Source organism: Xenopus laevis, chromosome 4S, assembly GCF_017654675.1.
Source record: "Xenopus laevis strain J_2021 chromosome 4S, Xenopus_laevis_v10.1, whole genome shotgun sequence".
NCBI classification, from domain to species: domain Eukaryota; kingdom Metazoa; phylum Chordata; class Amphibia; order Anura; family Pipidae; genus Xenopus; species Xenopus laevis.
Genome location: NC_054378.1, coordinates 19,962,863 through 19,983,072, shown reverse-complemented (window position 1 = coordinate 19,983,072; position 20,210 = coordinate 19,962,863). Strand labels below are relative to the sequence as shown.

At 45.7% G+C, this 20,210-nt stretch overlaps 1 protein-coding gene and 1 long non-coding RNA gene across 2 annotated transcripts; one reads left to right on the top strand and one right to left on the bottom strand.

Annotated features, from left to right (window-relative positions):
* Window positions 1-5,830: 5,830 nt before the first annotated feature.
* On the bottom strand, window positions 5,831-8,063 carry LOC121393192. Its single transcript, XR_005960824.1, has 3 exons — window positions 7,931-8,063; window positions 6,522-6,660; window positions 5,831-6,293 (listed from the first exon to the last, which is right to left on the bottom strand). It is a non-coding gene; the product is annotated as an uncharacterized LOC121393192 (long non-coding RNA).
* Window positions 8,064-8,112: 49 nt separating this feature from the next.
* On the top strand, window positions 8,113-18,046 carry ctr9.S (CTR9 homolog, Paf1/RNA polymerase II complex component S homeolog; the record flags this gene model as incomplete). The annotated part of the gene is given in 25 exon segments (NM_001092977.1): window positions 8,113-8,181; window positions 9,370-9,468; window positions 9,623-9,862; window positions 9,964-10,081; window positions 10,165-10,254; window positions 10,484-10,632; window positions 10,745-10,852; window positions 10,944-11,051; window positions 11,148-11,384; window positions 11,483-11,572; window positions 11,655-11,783; window positions 11,865-12,048; window positions 12,143-12,231; window positions 12,314-12,499; window positions 12,763-12,850; window positions 13,147-13,295; window positions 13,405-13,521; window positions 13,886-14,031; window positions 14,179-14,250; window positions 14,380-14,515; window positions 15,077-15,223; window positions 15,973-16,142; window positions 16,271-16,352; window positions 16,594-16,709; window positions 17,209-18,046. Coding segments are annotated over 25 exon segments (3,474 nt in total). The 3' UTR covers window positions 17,588-18,046.
* Window positions 18,047-20,210: the final 2,164 nt, after the last annotated feature.

Below are 20,210 nucleotides of genomic sequence, written 5' to 3'. Positions count from 1 at the left end.
GGACAGTTGGGAGGTATGGTTTATATAGATCTAAAGGGACTAACCCTGAACCGGTTTGGTTAAGGTATAAAGGCACATAGAAGTGTGGCCGTAATAGGTGTTAAGCTTGTGCTGTTGTTAATGTTTCTACTACTTTCTCAAGCACATATACAGGGGAGACTTTTGGCATAAAACAATATTTCAATTGCTGTTCCAAGGGAATTATTGTAGGTGTACTGGATGTATCATCTTAAAACATTAGATATAAACGGTGGATTGAATCGTGAATGTGAACTGACATGTTTTTATTAATTCTATACACCTTATGAAGTAGCTGGTAGAATACGTGTACGTTTAAAATAAAATAAAATAAATATATGATTATGCAACGGTATATAAGCCCCTTTTGGGATTTTTGTTATGAATTGATTTCTTGTATTAACTGATGTACTAATGATAATTATATTTATATTGAGATATATATAACTAACTATCTATATTAATCATATATATATATTTTTTAGCCGGTTCGCCCCTCTGCTCTCTCTACTTACTATTTGTCCCTTTGATAATTATGTCCATGAATGCATTGTGAATTAGTTGATTTACTATTAGAAAAGATAGACTTTTTCGCTAATAAGATATGTCAATTGTATGGTAACTTGAGAGATGTGTGATACTGTAATAGGATATTATAAAAATATGGTTAATATGATTAAAAACCCCTTTCTTATGTTTCATAGCCAGTACTCATAAGCTTCTAAGTGTTCTGATGAACAGCAATGTAAGGGTTAATGTTTTTAAATGGGGGTGTGGTGTTACCTTTTTTAAATGCTCACCTGGACAGGCTAAGCATAGCTTTTGAGAAAGTGGCTCAGTCCACGAAACGCGTCAAGCGTGCTGTTGGGACATAGAACCTGCTTAACTTTTTAATGAAGACTCAATAAAATATGGATTTTAACTACTGCTGGTGCTCCGTGTTCTACAAATTCATTTGAAAGCCTGTACGTGCCGGGAGCGTTCGTTTGCACGTGAAAGCACAGCAGGACAATTACCTACAAGATCAGGATGCTCCCGTATTCTTTCTCTCTGCCTTTAGGTTTAGCTGTCAAGGGGGCACGGCTAATTTGGAAAGGGAAGCACAGTGGGACCACCTTTTAGACTTGGGATCAGTTTAAATGTACTCCCCTTGATGGCTGCCCTGTCCAGTGTGCTATCATTAGCCCATACCACCAAATAACCAATGTATGCATGCATATAATATACTAGAGATATTAGAAGTCAACTTCAGAAGTGACCTCTCTGACTTGCAGCCTTGTGCCTTTATATGGTCACAGAACCCCTCAGTGACTTCTAATATCCTTATCATTTACAGTAGGGGGTACATTATCCCTTATAATACAAGTGATACTCAGAGTTCCTTGTATAACTCAGCCTGCAGCCTTGTGTCTTTATATGGTCATAGAACCCCTCAGTGACTTCTAATATCCTTATCATTTACAGTAGGGGGTACATTATCCCTTATAATACATGAGTGATACTCAGAGTTCCCTGTATAACTCAGCCTACAGCCTTGTGTCTTTATATGGTCATAGAACCCCTCAGTGACTTCTAATATCCTTATCATTTACAGTAGGGGGTACATTATCCCTTATAATACATGAGTGATACTCAGAGTTCCCTGTATAACTCAGCCTACAGCCTTGTGCCTTTATATGATCACAGAACCCCTCAGAGACTTCTAATATCCTTATCATTTACAGTAGGGGGTACATTATCTCTTATAATACATGAGTGATACTTAGAGTTCCCTGTATAACTCAGCCTGCAGCCTTGTGCCTTTATATGGTCACAGAACCCCTCAGTGACTTCTAATATCCTTATCATTTACAGTAGGGGGTACTTTATCCTTTATAATACACGAGTGGTGCTCAGAGTTCCCTGTATAACTTAGCCTGCAGCCGTGTACCTTTATTTGGTCATTGAACCCCTTGATGACTTCTAATATCCTTATCATTTACAGTAGGGGGTACATTATCCCTTATAATACATGAGTGATACTCAGAGTTCCCTGTATAACTCAGCCTGCAGTCTTGTGCCTTTATATGATCACAGAACCCCTCAGTGACTTCTAAAATCCTTATCATTTACAGTAGGGGGTACTTTATCCTTTATAATACACGAGTGGTACTCAGAGTACCCTGTATAACTTAGCCTGCAGCCGTGTACCTTTATTTGGTCATTGAACCCCTCGGTGACTTCTAATATCCTTATTATTTACAGTAGGGGTACATTAAAATACATGAGTGATCCCTGTATAACTCAACCTGCAGCCTTGTGTCTTTATATATGGTCACAGAACCCCTCAGTGACTTCTAATATCATTATCATTTACAGTAGGGGGTACATTATGCCTTATAATACATAAGTGATATTCAGAGTTCCATTTTCAAATCCAGATTTTGAATTGCTGGAAAACTTTCTACAGCTTGACCACAAGCTATAACTTGACTTCTGCCTTATTCTGTCTCATCAACTACAGATACAAAACTGCTGTGTTTCAACTCCTTATTCTTTATCCTGTATAGTGATCTGTTGAGAAGTTCACTGGTAAAACGCCAGGCCGGCAACATATGCTGAGCTCTAAAAAATGGGAAAAACCATTACACTTAATAAAAATTCATGTCTCCCATATATCGAGTCTCTTGCTGCTTTCCCTTTCCTGTGCTGCCCCCTAGTGTTGTATTATGTTCAGTTCAAGCTGAATCCACTGTAATGAAGCAGAGTAACAAATCATTGTGCCAGATGCTGAACTTGGATATGTGAATAGCCCACATGCCAATGTAAAAGGAAATACTAGTTAAATGAACATACATAACCGTCCCTCTTGGCATTATGAAATTGGGGCGCTGCTGCATGACCCCTTTATGTGGGGGCCAAAGAGGGACAGACATATCACTTGCACTGAAAGCACACTTATAAAGATCCGAAAATTTTTATTTCTGGTTAAAAAAAGAACAGAAATGTGTCTCAGGAAGTTACCCGGGTGGTAATTGGCCATAGATAGTAAAGTGCTGCCTGAGACAAGAGACGAGCACATATTGGGCACATCGGTGCTCTACTGAGAAATTCAGCAGGAATTGGCACTGAATTTATCTTGCTGCCAACCCAGCCGTATGTTGCCTTGTTTAAAGGAGAAGGAAAGTCATCGTACACTTGGGGGTGCCAAATGTTATGCGGATGTATTTACACCCCAGGCCGGTGCTCCTATCAGCAGAAAACTGCTTTACTTTATTTGTCCCAATTACTATAAATAAAAAAAATTAAGTGGAATGTATAAAGTGCTTAGTGCTTAACATACGTGCAAAAATTAAATACTCAATTAATTGCTAACACACAAATTAATCCATCTTTAGCAACTTCAATCCCCTGCGGGGAATGCAATATGTGTGAAAAAATACTCAAAATATCCTCCTTTACTGATAGATTCGGCAAAAGACATGAAGTCAATAATTATATCAACTGTAAATCAAAGGGGGGTAATATACTGCTTGGAATGCCCTTGTAATAAAAGATATATAGGAATGACAACACAAATGGTCAAAATACGGATACAGCAACATTGCAGCTCCATGCGAAATGCTGGGAAAATTAAGAAAAATTATATAACCCTTTCGACTGTAGCATGGCATTTTAAACAATACCACAATATGAACCCAGCGAACTTAAAATTTTGGGCTATTGAGAAAATTGACCTGGGAATAAGAAATGGTAATCTTGAACAAGAACTGATAAAACAGGAGTCATTGGATCTTTAAAATGCATACTGTCTCTCCCCATGGGATAAATGAAAATATACTATACAATGCTTTTCTTTAATAAGCTAATTGAATTCTCTATATATACAAAATTTCCGATGCTCAAACCCTATATAACTTTCCTTCTTCATAACAATCTTTTTAAGTATTCATTATACTTTACATAAATCCCTTGATGTCTAAATCCAAACATAACTTCCCCTGTTTATAATAATTCCTCCACTTAATATAGGTCACAAAACAATTGCCCATATTAAATACGTTGAGATTAGGTCAAAATACATGTGGTTTTATATTTATTAAGCTCAAATAACAATACAGAATATTTTCCCTTAGAAGAGGAGGTCAGATCCGAAGCTGGTAACTCCCCTAATAGATAACGTAGGAGAGAGCTGTAGTGCTGGTGCTGTAGTAATAAGACTACAAACTAATTGTAGGTTTAATGCAGCAAAGAGATCCCTTCCAAGTATAGCAGTACCCTTATTCACAATGTAAAAGTCACATTTTGCAGTATTTGATTCAAATTGTACAGTCGCTGGCAAGCAACCAAGCACAGGGATTGGATCCTTTAAGTAACTGACCAGTTTCAGGGCAGGTGCAACAAGCGGATCTTTTGCAAAGTATTTCAAGAAAATATCCTTTGGTAGTATAGAAACAGCTGAACTGTATCAAGCATCAGGTTAATGGAGTGTCCCTTGTCAGCAGAAGCAGTACTGACACTGACATTTAAACTTGTCTGGAATAAATGTACCAGCTTTATCCACATTTAATACTGTGACATTAGTAGTAGTGACTTCATGAACATCTTTAGCAGAACTACTGCAGATCTTAGCAAAATGTCCTACTTTTGTGCATTTGGGGCACCGTTTAGCTTTTGCAGGACATGTAACATGATTTGCAGTGTGTTGTGTTGAACCACAGAGAAAGCAGTATTTTCTATTTGTATTTGCTGTATGGTTTTGCAGTGTAGGTGAATCCCTTTCCTTAGCACTGTATTTTGCCTGTGACTGTGCATTATTAGGCCACAGTGTTGAATTCACAATCTGTACATTCCCAGCATTTCCCTGACTGAGAGTTTTAGCCTCTGCCACTGCTTTTTCAATTTGGCTAGCAACTGTAATAGCCTTTGCGAGGGTTAAATCCTGCTGTAGGATCAGTCTCTCTCTAATGTGAGGTGAGTTTGTTTTTTCCACTATTTGGTCTCTTAGCATTTCATCTGTTAGATTCCCAAAGTCACAGGTAACAACCAGCTCTCTCAAAGCTGCTACAAATTGTTCTGTGGATTCGCCATTACTTTGTCCACGTTGGCGGAATTTATATCTTTCTGCAGCCACATTTACTCTTGGCACGAAAAAGTTCTTTATAGCAGTAAGAGCAGTTTCATAAGTCTCATCAGGTAATGGTAATGTATAGAATATACGCTGTCCCTTTGCTCCCAGGCAGTGAATAAGTAAAGCAGGCTTTCTAGCAGCAAAAATCTCCCCTTGGTCAGCAGCAATAATGTAATTTTCAAACATACGGATCCAAGCAGTAAAAGGTATGGTAGGCTCACCAGGGTTTGGGAGAAAAACTGCAGGCTGCTTCAGAGATTTGTTATGTTTTGGGTAGCCAAGGATGAGTAGAGTATAACAGTGCTTTATTAGCAGACTCATGCAGGCATTATACAACAGTAACTTTTAAGCTGTACAGAAAGTCCTGTGTATGCACAGTGACACCCGCAGGCCATTTGTATAAACACCACACACCGCCAAGTGTATGATGCCTTTCCTTCACCTTTAACCCCCAGTCATCTGAACAGGATACCTCCCAGCATTTTGGAAATAGAAAGCGGGACATAAAGATTTGCCGCACTCTGCGCTGCGATATTTTTTACCACGCCCATTTTTGTGGCCACACCCCCTACATACCATGTTCATTTTACAAAATTTGGCAGCTTATGAAAGTCTGAACACATTTCTGTGGTTTTAATGTGTTATTACAGTTTTGCTAATGAACATGAATGGCCCTTTAAGCTGCAAGTCACTGTTTCCCCAAGAGACCTGCTTATCGTAAATAGTTACAATTGTTTCTTTGCTTATCTTAAATTGTTACAATTGTTTTTTTGCTTATCAAATTGTAAGAAATGTATCTACGTGCACCTGCAAAGTATTCTGAGCTCTCTGCCAAAAGCCAATTAAGTTAGAAACTGTGTATCTTTTTCTGGCTGTTCAGTGCAGGAGATCAAAGAGAAAGTCAGGACATTTCAGTAACAATCCGGGACTGCGGGTTCAGCTGTCAAAATCGGGACTGTCCTGTGAGGAATGGCCCACTGCCTGGTGTCACTTTAGTTGTGACTTATTTGTGCCACGGAAAAGCATTTGAATCATTATCCAAAATTCACCGAAGACGTGGAACAGAGTGGGCACAAGTTGTGGGACAGGGACCGTCCTGAGCTGAAAGAGGGGCAGTCCAGGAGGAGCAAGGAAGCACCCAGGTGACTTTGGGTCATCGTAGCACCTACAGAGGTAATGGTTTGGATGAACACTCAAAGAAAACTGCGGCTCTATTCAAAAATGAAACAATTGCTGACTATAGAAAAACAATGCACTAAATTAAATATAAAGCAGCAAGTAAAGTTCATCCTATAAAAGGCTTGACCTGGGTGTAGATACCCTAGATCTGTCACTCACAGGCACAGTATACTTGGCAAATAAATCAGGCATATTGAAAGGAATTCGCACTCACCGATGACAAAAGGTGGCCCGGGTGCATCGACCTGAAACCAGTAGCTTGAGGTGAGGAGTGTGGGCTCATTCCACTTTCAATGGTTTGGATGAAGCAACGGACAAGTCCTGATACCCTCGGATGGGCAGTTTATTAAGTCCTATAAAGTAGAAAAGCTGTGAAAATGTTAATTACCCCAAAGGGCAGGGCAGCCATCAGGGGGGAACAGGGGGGAGAGTTGTAGGGGGCCCCGAGGGTAAGGGGGGGCCTCGGCCACGCCACACTTACTTGATTAGCCAAGCCCCCCATCTTTCTGAGAGCTGCTGACTTCGGGAAGGCATGGACGTTTAAGGGGCCCTGGCCACCAATTTTCTCATGTGGGGTCCTAGCCACCAATATTTTTTAATGGGGGGGCCCTGGCCACAAATGTTTTTTATGGGGGGCCCTGACCACCAATATCTTTTTATTTTTTATTAACATGTGGAAACCCTAGCCACCAATATTTTTTTTGTTTTTTTACTGTGTGGTTGGGAGGGCGGACCTGTAGGTGGGGCTTGCGGTGGGCACAGCCCAGGGGGCCCAGGAAATTTTGTCATGGGGGGCCCTGCGATATCTGATGGAGGTCCTGCCAAAGGGGAAGTTTAGGTGTAAGTAGAGGATCCAGGCTGGGGGGAGGTGCAGGTGTCAGAGTGGTTGCATGGAAGGTTGTTAATACCATCAGCAAACTCACAAACTGTGGCCAGAAACCAGTTCTAGGTCATTGGGTGGTAGGGTTGCCACCTTTTCTGGAAAAAAATACAAGCCTTCCTATATATTCTATATATTTTTTTCCCTATTAATAACATTGGGGATCAGCCATCATTTTTACCAGCCAGGCCTGTAAAATACCGGTCAGGTGGCAACCCTATTAGGGGGTGCAGGTGACCCCACCAGTGAATGAAATAGATGTGAGAGCAGGTAATAGGGCATTAGTTGGGGGGACCAGAGGACATCACTCATAGGGAGCAGTTCATTTGTGTTGTCCCTAGAGGATCAGAGGGAGGTCGGCCCAGGGGTGGAGAAAGAATCAGCAATTGGTTTTCATTTTTTTTTATTTTTTTTTATTATTTGTGGGTTTTGAGTTATTTGGCTTTTTATTCAGCAACTCTCCAGTTTGCAATTTCAGCAGTCTGGTTGCTAGGGTCCAAATTACCCTAGCAGCTAGGTTCACCCCATCTGAGGGTCAGTGACTCCCATTTGAAAGCTAGGAAGAGTCAGAAAAAAGGCAAATAATTAAAAAAAAACTATAAAAAAAACAAAACAATGAAGACCAATTGAATAATTGCTTACAATTAGCCATTCTATAACATACTAAAAGTGAACTTTACGGTGAACCCCTGCATAAATGTAGCATTTAGCGATGTAGCCATCACGTTCACGTTTAAATTGACCTGAATGCTCCACTGGTAGGATAGTCTTGCCTTGCCCACCAAAGAAATGGCGCCGCGGGCCACACTTGCCGACTGATGGTCTGCTAAAGGAAGCCTGCCAGGGCGGATGTGACGACGGGAGATTCGTTTCCGGGCTACGAGAAGATTGACCCTGCCGAGGCTCCGTTCTTCACTGCTGGACTCGCGCAGTTCTTGGTGGTGGAAGGATGTCGCGCGGCTCAATAGAGATCCCTCTCCGGGACACGGATGAGGTAAGTGTGAGCGGATCCGTCATGCGGCGCCTGCCCTCGTCTTCCCCATAAGTCTTTTTATCTATGGAGTGTAACAACAACAATAATAATACTGTTGCGAATGATCAGTTTTTTCCCTTCCCTGTATAGTTGTGATTATCCAGTGTCTCCCATCTGCCCCTGACTCCTCCTATCCACCAACTGCCCTCTACTTGCTGTGTATTCCCTGTTCTACCCCTCTCTCTCCTACTCTCACCCCTGCTCCTATCTTCCTCATGGCTGTGCTAGTTCTGCCCCTCTCTTACCTCAGCTCTCATTCCAGGGTTGCCCCTTGGCTAACTGGCACCTGATTCCAGGGTTGCCCCTTGGCTAACTAGCGCTTGATTCCAGGGCCGCCCCTTGGCTAACTGGCGCCTGATTCCAGGGTTACCCCTTGGCTAACTAGCTCTTGATTCCAGGGCCGCCCCTTGGCTTACTAGCGCCTGATTCCAGGGTTGCCCCTTGGCTAACTGGCAGCTGATTCCAGGGTTGCCCCTTGGCTAACTGGCGCCTGATTCCAGGGTTGCCCCATGGCTAACTAGCGCTTGATTCCAGGGCCACCCCTTGGCTTACTAGCGCCTGATTCCAGGGTTGCCACTTGGCTAACTGGCAGCTGATTCCAGGATTGCCCCTTGGCTAACTGGCGCCTGATTCCAGGGTTGCCCCTTGGCTAACTGGCTCCTGATTCCAGGGGATGCCCCTTGGCTAACTGGCGCCTGATTCCAGGGGATGCCCCTTGGCTAACTGGCGCCTGATTCCAGGACCGCCCCTTGGCTAACTGGCGCCTGATTCCAGGACCGCCCCTTGGCTAACTGGCGCCTGATTCCAGGGCCGCCCCTTGGCTAACTGGCGCCTGATTGCAGGGCCGCCCCTTGGCTAACTGGAGCCTGATTCCAGGGCCGCCCCTTGGCTAACTGGAGCCTGATTCCAGGGCCGCCCCTTGGCTAACTGGCGCCACACAATGGTTCTGCTCTGCCTTCAGGCTCTTCATCTTCAATCCTCAACAGGGCCATCGGGCATTTCTTGTGCTTCCCTATGACTGTCAGGCTCCCAATTGCCACGCTTCGCTGGGATATTAGGCTTCTGTTCCACCGGACTACTGTTATCCTCCAGATGCCCCTCCCATTTGCCAACCCACAACTAACCAATTAATGTACATTTGTTATTCAGGTCATTGAACTTGACTTTGATCAGTTACCGGAGGGGGATGAAGTGATCAGTATATTGAAGCAGGAGCACACGCAGCTGCACATATGGATTGCATTAGCGGTAAGTACCTATGACCAGCCCGCGTATGGCACCACATTATTTAGTACCGCAGTGGCAGCAGCAGTTGGTCGTATCTGGATAGTGAATGTGAAGCTGCAGTTGCACAGACAGTCATTGTATTAAATACCCCTGTGCACTATGTTGCCCCCTGCAGCTGGAGTATTTCAAGCAGGGCAAGACAGAAGATTTTGTGAAGCTGCTGGAAGCGGCTCGTATCGATGGCAACTTAGACTACCGGGACCACGAAAAAGACCAGATGACTTGCCTGGATACGTTGGCCGCTTATTATGTGCAGCAGGCGAGGAAGGAGAAGAACAAGGACAACAAGAAGGAGCTAATCACCCAGGCCACCCTGCTGTACACTATGGCTGATAAAATCATCATGTACGACCAGGTATATACCCACTCCTTTTGTACTACAAATCCCAGCATCCTTTGCCCGCCACAACATGTGTCCAGGATCATGGTGGTGTTAATGGTACTGTGTTTCTGTAGAACCACCTGTTGGGACGAGCCTGCTTCTGCCTACTGGAGGGTGACAAGATGGACCAGGCTGATGCCCAGTTTCACTTTGTGTTGAACCAGTCTCCTAATAATATCCCAGCTCTACTCGGTGAGATAGCGCAGGAGGCGTGTCCTACTGTAACTCTAAGCCCCTCCCCTCATTGTAATGTTAATATTATTGTGTTTCCATAGGCAAAGCCTGTATCTCGTTCAACAAGAAAGACTACAGGGGAGCCCTCGCCTACTATAAGAAAGCCCTTAGGACCAACCCAGGCTGCCCTGGTACGTAGGCATTTCACTTTGCACTGATGCATTATGGGGGGAATTTAATTCTTGAGAATTTGTTTTTATTCCGGGACGTGGAGGCTGTGCCCCGTGTCTCTGAATCCTCCGCCTTCTCCGTGTGATCTAATGGGCATCTGACTGATCCCTGCAAGTCATTCCTGAGTGGGGGGGGGGTACGCGGAATCAAATGCACTCACCTGTTAATGTTCCCTCCCGTTGCGTACAGCTGGAGTGCGGCTTGGCATGGGCCATTGTTTTGTAAAGCTCAACAAGCTGGATAAAGCCCGTCTGGCGTTTGGACGGGCGCTGGATCTGAACCCAACATGTGTCGGGGCCTTGGTCGGTTTGGCTGTACTGGAACTCAACAACAAAGAGGTAATTGGGAATGTCCCAAATTTATGGGGGAAAGTAGAAATGAACGGACCCCAAGCACTGACTGTGCCAGTTTAGAAATAACTGATAGGATTATCCTTCGGACTCCCTATAGGCCGATTCCATCAAAAACGGAGTCCAGTTGCTCTCCAAGGCTTACACCATCGACCCCAGCAACCCCATGGTCCTCAATCATTTGGCCAACCACTTTTTCTTCAAGAAGGTGAGAAACTGAAGGGGGAACCCTGCTGCCGTGTAGAAACCCGGCTGTTTCAGTCTGGCCTGTGTATGTGCTAATGGCGTGTCTCCTGCAGGATTACAGCAAAGTGCAGCACTTGGCTCTCCATGCGTTTCACAACACAGAGGTGGAAGCCATGCAGGCAGAGAGCTGCTACCAGCTGGCCAGGTCGTTCCATGTGCAGGTGAGTTGTCAGTCTGTGGGCACTTTAAATGGGATTAATCCACAATGGTAAGGCTGAGCTCCATGGTACTTGATCGACGTTTCTACCCTTATTCAGGAGGACTACGACCAGGCATTCCAGTATTATTACCAGGCCACACAGTTTGCTGCAGCCTCCTTCGTGCTGCCTTTTTTCGGCTTGGGGCAAATGTACATTTACAGAGGAGACAAGGAGAATGCATCCCAGTGCTTCGAGAAGGTTCTCAAGGCCTACCCTAACAACTACGAGACAATGAAGATCCTGGGGTCGCTCTATGCAGCCTCCGACGACCAAGAGAAGCGTGATATCGCCAAGGTGAGGGGGTTGTCTGGATCCTGCAGGGCCTTAAAGGTTATTAAGTATTATTACCAGACAATCCTGTATCCTATACTAATGCCCCTGCTTTGTCACAGAGTCACCTGAAGAAGGTCACAGAGCAGTACCCAGATGATGTGGAAGCCTGGATCGAATTGGCTCAGATCTTGGAACAGACAGACATTCAGGTACCCATGTTCCTTGTGCTGGAATCCTCTCATTGTTGCTCTGTTCATCTGGATCAATGACGTTTGCGTTTCCTCCATGCAGAACGCCCTGTCGGCTTATGGAACAGCCACACGGATCCTGCAAGAGAAAGTCCAAGCAGACGTTCCACCGGAGATTCTGAATAACGTGGGTGCCCTCCACTTCCGCCTGGGGAATCTGGGAGAGGCAAAGGTAACTGCGAGTGGGTAGCTACGAGACATGTGACCCATAGATAACACGTGCACTTACTATCTTTGTTTGCTTCCCTCGCAGAAATACTTTTTGGCTTCACTGGATCGAGCAAAGGCGGAAGCCGAACACGACGAACATTACTACAACTCCATCTCAGTCACCACCTCCTATAACCTGGCCCGGCTGTACGAGGGTCTCTGCGAGTTTCACGAGTCGGAGAAATTGTACAAGAATATTCTGCGAGAGCACCCCAACTACGTGGATTGTAAGTGTTCTGCCAGTGCTCACACGGCCTGACTTAACTGCCCAACCAATAGGCAATGAGCCTATCTCACCTGTGCTCCATTTGTTTTTTACAGGTTACTTGCGTCTGGGAGCCATGGCCAGAGACAAAGGGAATTTCTATGAGGCTTCTGATTGGTTTAAAGAAGCCCTGCAGATTAATCAAGTGAGACTCCTCTGCTTGGATTTCTAAATGTGGGATGGGTATATAAAGAGGATAATTTAATACATTTTTCTTTTAACTTTAGGATCATCCGGATGCCTGGTCCTTGATCGGGAACCTTCACTTGGCAAAACAGGAATGGGGGCCGGGACAGAAGAAGTTTGAGCGCATTCTAAAGCAGCCGTCGACTCAGAACGATACCTACTCCATGTTGGCTCTTGGCAACGTCTGGTTGCAGACATTACACCAGCCCACCAGAGACCGGGAGAAGGTACTAATAGTGGCACTTATGTTCTTTGTCTTGAGAGATATGAGTGTGGAGATGTTATTTCCTATAGGTATAAAGAAGAAGAAGAAGAATAGGTAGTGTTCCTCAGGCTTTCAATAGGAAGTATCTCACCAACTGGAGAGTTGGTTAGAGAGTAGGACCTCTCTGCTGTTACCACTCATGCGAGAGCGCGGTTCCTTTGTATTAGGCAAGGTGGGGAGGGTCATTTGGGAGCTGGAGTGTGACTGAGTGTTTGTGTCCCACAGGAAAAGCGTCACCAGGACAGAGCGCTGGCCATTTATAAACAAGTGCTGAGAAACGACTCCAAGAACCTGTTTGCAGCCAACGGCATCGGTAAGTGCCTAGGAGCCTCCTGAAAGTCACCCTTACTTAGAAGCAAGGCCATGGGACCCCAAGCGTGTTCATTGTTACCCACAGCTCAGACGTTCTAATCAGAGTTACTGTTACTGCAGGGGGTCAAAGGACACAAAACTGAGATTTTCCAGTCTCCATTGTTTAACAAATGCATGGGATCTGCCCATTAATGAAAGCATTATATTATCCTATCATACCCCAGAATCAATAGGCCGCTGCATGTTTTCCTTCCAAGCTTGGGTGAAGATACTTATGGTGACTTGCGTTTATTTAAGGGGCTGTCCTGGCACACAAGGGGTATGTCCGAGAAGCCCGTGATGTATTTGCCCAAGTCCGAGAAGCCACTGCCGACATCAGCGACGTTTGGTTGAACCTGGCACATATCTATGTGGAGCAGAAACAGTATATCAGCGCCGTGCAAATGGTAGGTGGGATAATACCCAGAATCCCCAGCTGTGAGGGGAGCACTAGAAGCAGGGGTAGGTGGGATATTACCCAGAATCCTTGCAGCTAATCCTATTCATTTCCTACAGTATGAGAATTGCCTGCGGAAGTTTTACAAGCACCAGAACACGGAGGTGCTGCTGTACTTGGCCCGGGCTCTGTTTAAATGTGGAAAGTTGCAGGAGTGCAAACAGATTCTGCTCAAGGTAATGTATCATATAAATGATTGACCTGATGGCAGCTTACAGGGGGGAGGGGCAATAGGTCTGTGACTCAAGTAGTGGTGGGGCTAGAGCATGCTGATGGTAGTTTATAGGGGCAGGGGGTGGAGTCTGTGGGATTAGAACACTCAGATGAAATGTAACAGTGGTGGGAGGGTCAGGGAGTCTGTAATGCAAGCAGTGGGTAGAATGATGATGGAAGTTTACAGGGGGAGAGGCCGGTTGTATGTAACTGAGCAACTTGAACAGATAATTCACCCTATGCTTCAGTGTCTGAATTTGCTATTTAATGAGCATTTAGAACTAGAGACTTTATGGGCTCACTTCTCTACCTTGTGTGTCCTTGTAGGCTCGGCACGTGGCCCCCAACGATACTGTTCTGATGTTTAACGTGGCCCTGGTGCTCCAGAGACTCGCGACTTTAGTTTTAAAGGACGAGAAGAGCAACCTGAAGGCGGTACTGAATGCCGTGAAAGAGTTGGAGCTGGCGCACAGGTGAGAGGAGGTGGCAGTTGGGATGTGACACTCTTTCTCTTTTGCCTTGGGATGCAGTGTATGATGCACTGGCTGAAATGTAATGTTCTCCTTATTACGTGCAACTCCCACTAGAGGATATTTTCAGTTCATACATTATTTTTATAGATATTTTAACTACCTGAGCAAAGTTGGAGATAAGATGAGGTTCGATTTGGCCCTTGCCACGTCAGAAGCCAGGTGAGCCCTCCTTTCCATCGTCCTAGTCTGTGTGTCTGTACGTTTGCCCCTGTATGGGCAATACATCTACATGTGCCCCTCATATTAAAGGTGCTCCTGTTAAGCTGCTGTCTCCCCCCCACCCCCCAGGCAGTGCTCTGATCTGCTGAGCCAGGCCCAATACCACGTGGCACGGGCCCGTAAGCAGGACGAGGAGGAGAAAGAGATGCGCACCAAGCAAGAACAGGAGAAGGAAGTCTTACGGCAGAAGCTTCTAAAGGAACAGGTGTGTGAATGGGGCCTTAAAGGAGAACTAAACCCTAAAAATCTAAATGGATAGAAATACCACATTTTATATAGTGAACAAACTGAACCAGACTGTTCAGCATCGCTATAGTAGCAATGATCCGGGCCGATTATGGTTTCTGTGCTGCCATGTAGTTATCTGTATTTATTACTAATCAGCCTTATATTGTGACATTTCTATTCTATGTGTACTGTATATTGTGAGTGGGTCCCTAAGCTCAGTAAGTGACAGCAGCACAGAGCATGTGCAGTGAATCAGCAGAAAAGAAGATCGGGAGCTACTGGGGCATCTTTGGGGACACAGATTTTCCCTGTGGCTGTGATTGCCTTGGGCTGGTACAGTAGCCCAAAACATGATGTACAAAATTACTACCTACTTCTTTAGTTAAGAGCATGGGCGGCAACATTGAGGGTGATGTGGGGGGGGGGTAGATAGGCAGCCTACTGGTATCTATGGCAATATCTTATCAGCATGGAAGGTTTGATATGGGCACGTGGCACTGGTGCACCTCATAGACTTTGTCCCTTGTCTGTCCCCCAGGAAGAGAAGCATCTGAGAGAAATTGAGGAGCAGAAGAAGCTGCTGGAGCAGAGAGCTCAGTACTTGGAGAAGACCAGGAACTTGTTGTCCTTCACCGGAGAGATGGAAACTCCCAAGGAGAAGAAGCAACGAGGAGGCGGAGGAAGGGTACGGAACCTTTACACTTTATTACCCTACCCTGGGGATTGAGTGCTGAGTTTATGGGGTTAATAGACCTGTATGTCTAAAATTAAGGATTTGTCCCTAGGGATGGACTGCATCCACTTTTTGGGATTTGGCTGAAACCCTGAATCCTTTGTGAATTATCCACCCGAGTAATATGCAAATCAGGGGCGGTAAAGGAAAACATGGACATGGACAAAAGTCACATGATTTCCCTCACAATCCCTAATTTACATATGCAGATTCGGCCAGGCACAAGGATTCAGCTGAATCCCGAATGGAATCCTGGATTAGGTGCATCCCTACTTGTCCCATACAAATGCTGCTGAACTACTCGGGTATTGGTAGGGTGCCCTTTACACTCCTTGTTTGGCCTCGTTCTGAACAGCCCCATAAGGGAGTGAAATAATAATACCCCCCATTGTTTAATTAGCCTACATTTTAGCCCCATCCCATGCTGTGGATCTGTATTAAAGCATCTATGTGCTGTTGGCCTTTCCGGGGCAAGCTGTGCAGACTCACTTAGACTTGATTCGTGGTCTTGGTTTCATTTCAGGTTGTTTTTATTGGTCACGTGCCTTGCTTGAGTTTCGGGGGCCCCAACTAAGGGGAAATACTGTCAAATGAACCCCAAAGACACCCAAACACTAAGAGGAAACAAAGAATAAGAAGTGATTGCAGTGAAATGGTTCTAGTTCTGTGACCCTTAGGAAACATCTCTTTCTCTGTTACAGAGATCCAAAAAGAACGGGGAGTTTGAAGAGTTTGTCAACGATGACTCAGACGAGGAACTGGCACCCAGGAAGAAGAAGAGAAAGAAGGGCGGCAGCAGCAGCGGGGAACAAGGGGAAGGAGGAGACGAGGGAGAAGGAGGAGAGAAGAAGAAAAAGAAGAGGAGGAAGAGGTATTTCTATTGTTTACACCACTGTTGCATAGAAAGAGTTAATTATTAGATGGGTCTCCCCGTGAATGTAGCGAATCAATATCTGTCAAGTTTCGGACACCTTCACAATCTCTTACTGCCCCCCTCAGGCCACAAAAAGCAGCCGGATCAGACGATGATGAAGAGCAAACTCCGCAGTCAAAAAAACGGCAGCCGAAAAAGAAAGAAAAGGTACTTGTTAAGTATTAAGGTACTTGTGGTGCATTAATCTGGCAATGTAGGCATTGCATTGTATTACCCAGCATGCTTAGTGGAAAGGGGGGCTGTAAAGGCTTTGGGTTGTCTATTAGGCTTACAGGCATTCTGTAGGTGCCATGTGCTAAGGTGCCAGACTGGAAAGGTTACTTGCCTCCTGCCCTGGGCAGATTTGGTTCAGAGGAGGCAGAACTGATTTATTTCTGTTCCTTTTCAGCCGGCCAAACTGGAGCGCACCCCGCCTTCCATGAAAGGCAAGATCAAATCGAAGGCCATTATATCCTCCAGCGAAGACGACTCGGATGAAGATAAACTCAAGATTGCGGATGAAGGGTAAGTCTTGTTTCATGCAACAGCACCCCAAGTGGTTAAATTCCCAGAACCCCCGTTGGCTAAATTCCCAGAACCCCTGTTGGCTAAATTCCCAGAACCCCCGTTGGCTAAATTGCCAGAAACCCCGTTGGCTAAATTGCCAGAAACCCCGTTGGCTAAATTGCCAGAAACCCCGTTGGCTAAATTGCCAGAAACCCCGTTGGCTAAATTGCCAGAAACCCCGTTGGCTAAATTGCCAGAAACCCCGTTGGCTAAATTGCCAGAAACCCGTTGGCTAAATTGCCAGAAACCCCGTTGGCTAAATTGCCAGAAACCCCGTTGGCTAAATTCCCAGAAACCCCGTTGGCTAAACTCCTAGCCTCCCAGTGGCTGAATTCCCTGCCCCCCCCCCCCAGTGGTGGAATTCCCTGCCCACTCTCCACCAGTGGCTAAATTCCACCCCCCCCCCCCCGTGGGACAGATCCATTCCCACATCTAATTGTTTTATCCTTGGCTCCAGCCACGCCAGAGACAGCGACTCCGACGACGGCCCAAGAAAATCCCAGAAGCGTGTGATTTCCGACAGCGACTCCGACAACGGGAACAAGTCAGGAAGTGACGCCGGGAGCCCCCAGAAGTCTCAGCGGTCGGATGAAGATTCTGATAACGCCTTTGCCAGAAAAAGGAGACGTCAGATTTCTGGTTCTGACAACGATTCGGCCCAATCCAGGAGAAGCTCTGGTGGGTCTGACAATGAATCTCGAGCTGCATCCAACAGTGCAGAGTCAGAGAGGGGGTCGGACAGGGGCTCAGACAATGAGGGCTCGGAGAGAGCGTCTGGCAACCAATCAGAACAAGAGGTGGAGAAGTCAGAGCGCGGCTCAGATGAGAGTGACTGAATGTGGCCCCTCGGGTCCCCAAGTACTTTTCTCTGTAAATACTTATTTTCCCTTTATGTACGAGTAGAACCAGAACAAACGTTACAATTGCGACATGATAAAATACGTTTCTTTTTCTGCTCTTTCTTATTTTCAAGACAAAGTTAAATGTAAATCATGTGATATGTCATGTGACATTAAGGGACTGTTGTGGCCTCATCATATTCTCATCAGTAATTATGGGGTAACTACTAAATTAGGTCCCCAAACTGATCACCTGGCCCCTGGGTGTTGGGCCCTGCCAGCAAGTAAAATGGAGCCCTAATGGTAAAATGCCATTCCCATGGATGGCCCCACCACAGCAGGTGCCCCTGACTGCTGAACCCCCTACGCCCCCACCCCCCCCCAATAGTGGTGCCGGCTGTAGAGACTTTGACATAATTTTTCACTTTTTGTTTAAATAAAATTGTCTTCCTTGTTCCCTGTTTTCATTGGTTTCTTTTGTTTGTGAAATGATAATTCTGCAGCTCTGATTGGCAAAAAGGGTTTCTACACACAGGTTACATGTACATACTGACTGATACAGGAGTCCTGCACAGCAGAGCTTACAATCTAAAAAGAGGAAGGGGTGTGAGAAAAAAGGTGGGAGGATGGGCAAGATCAGGGGACATTTCTATTCACATTGGAGACAAACATCACCGGTGATGTTCCCCATAGCAACCAATGAGGTCTTTGCGAGGCTAGAGGGTAGGGGTATAAAGTGCATAGAGCAGGAATGCCAGGCTAGAGAAGGGCAGGGAAATAGTGATGCCAGGCTAGAGGAGGGTAGGGGTATAGTGTATATGGAAGGAATGCCAGGCTAGAAAAGGGCAGGTGTATAGAGAAGTAATGCCAGGCTAGAGAAGGGCAGATGTATAGAGAAGTAATGCCAGGCTAGAGAAGGGCAGGTGTATAAAGTGTATAGAGAAGTAATGCCAGGCTAGAGAAGGGCAGGGGTATAAAGTGTATAGAGAAGGAATGCCAGGCTAGAGAAGGGCATAGAGATAGTGTATATGGAAGTAATCACAGGCTAGAGGAGGCCAGGAGTATAAAGTGCATAGAAAAGTAATGCCAGGCTAGAGGATGGCAGGGGTATCAAGTACATAGAGAAGGAATGCCAGACTAGAGAAGGGCATGGAGATAGTGTATATGGAAGAAAAGGAGATTTTGTGTACTCACCGTTAAATCTCTTTCTCTTTAGTCGCTTGGGGGACACAGGGACAGTGGGGGTATAGCTGGAACCACTAGGAGGCAGGACACAATAAAAAAAAATAGAAACTTGACCCCTCCTCCTCCTGCTATACCCCTCCTCTGTAGGCAGAGACACTCAGTTCGTACCAAAGGAGAAACAGGAGGTTATTAATAATCAACAGAAAATCTGATAACTAATTACAAGAAGAACAGAGTCAACCAAGTCTGAAGCCAAGAGAAGGCCTCTATCCAGGGAGGGAAGCCCTGTGTCCCCCAAGCGACTGAAGAGAAAGAGATTTAACGGTGAGTACACAAAATCTCCTTTTCTCTAGGTCTGCTTGGGGGACACAGGAACAGTGGGGATGTACCAAAGCTGTCCCCTGAATCTAGGGCGGGAAGTAGAGGCCTACGTGGAACCAGCCACTGCAGCTTGAAGTACCTTCCTGCTGTAGCGGGTGTCAGATGCCACAAGGTGCCAAACTGGTAAAATTTGGCAAAAGTATGGATTGAAGTCCACGTTGCAGCCTTGTTCCGCTGAGGCATGGTTTCGAAAAGCCCTCTGGTGGAATGTGCCCTGATTAAAATGGGTGAACCTGACCCTGTGATGAATAGGATCTCTGGATGGCCTGTTTTATCCATCGGGATATGGTGGTCTAAGTAGCTGGTGTGCCTCTAGGGAAGGACGAACAAGTAGTCCGATAGACGGATGTCCTCGACCCGATGCAGGTAAAACTTGAGGGCGCTAACGGGGTCAAGGATGTGTAGTGCTGCTTCCTTCGCATTGGAAAGGGATGGGCAGAAGGTAGGAATCGTAATTTCCTGGTTGAGGTGGAAAGTGGAAACCACCTTGGGAAGAAAAGAGGGAGAAGTATGAAGTACTGCCCTGTCGTTGTGGAAGGTCAACAGAGGAGACCTACAGGAAAGGGCAGAGATCTCAGCTACTCTCCATGCTGAGGCAATAGCCAGCAGAAAAAACTGTTTTCCATGTGAGCCACTGAAGTGGAATAGAATCCATGGGTTTAAAGGGAGCGTGTTGCAGGGCACGTAGGACTAGGGTTAAGTCCCAATTTGGCACTGGTGAAAGTACCAGGCGCTTTATGTGGGCAATTCCCTGAAGAAAAACCTAACATCTGGGAACAAGGCGAGAGGTCTTTGGAACAGGATGGAAGTGCTGAAAACTGAGATTTCAGTGATTCGAGGGACATGTCAAGGGACAGTCCCTCCTGTATAAGGCCAGAAGGAGTGGAGTGGAAAACTTCAGTGAATAGAAACCATTACATTGGCACCACCAATGGTAAGTGAACCAGACCCGATGGTACGTCTTGGCGGAGACCGGTTTGCGGGCTGCACGCATGGTAGAATGACAGTGTCAGAGAACCCCTTCCGTCTCAGGATCGCGGTTTCAGTAGCCACG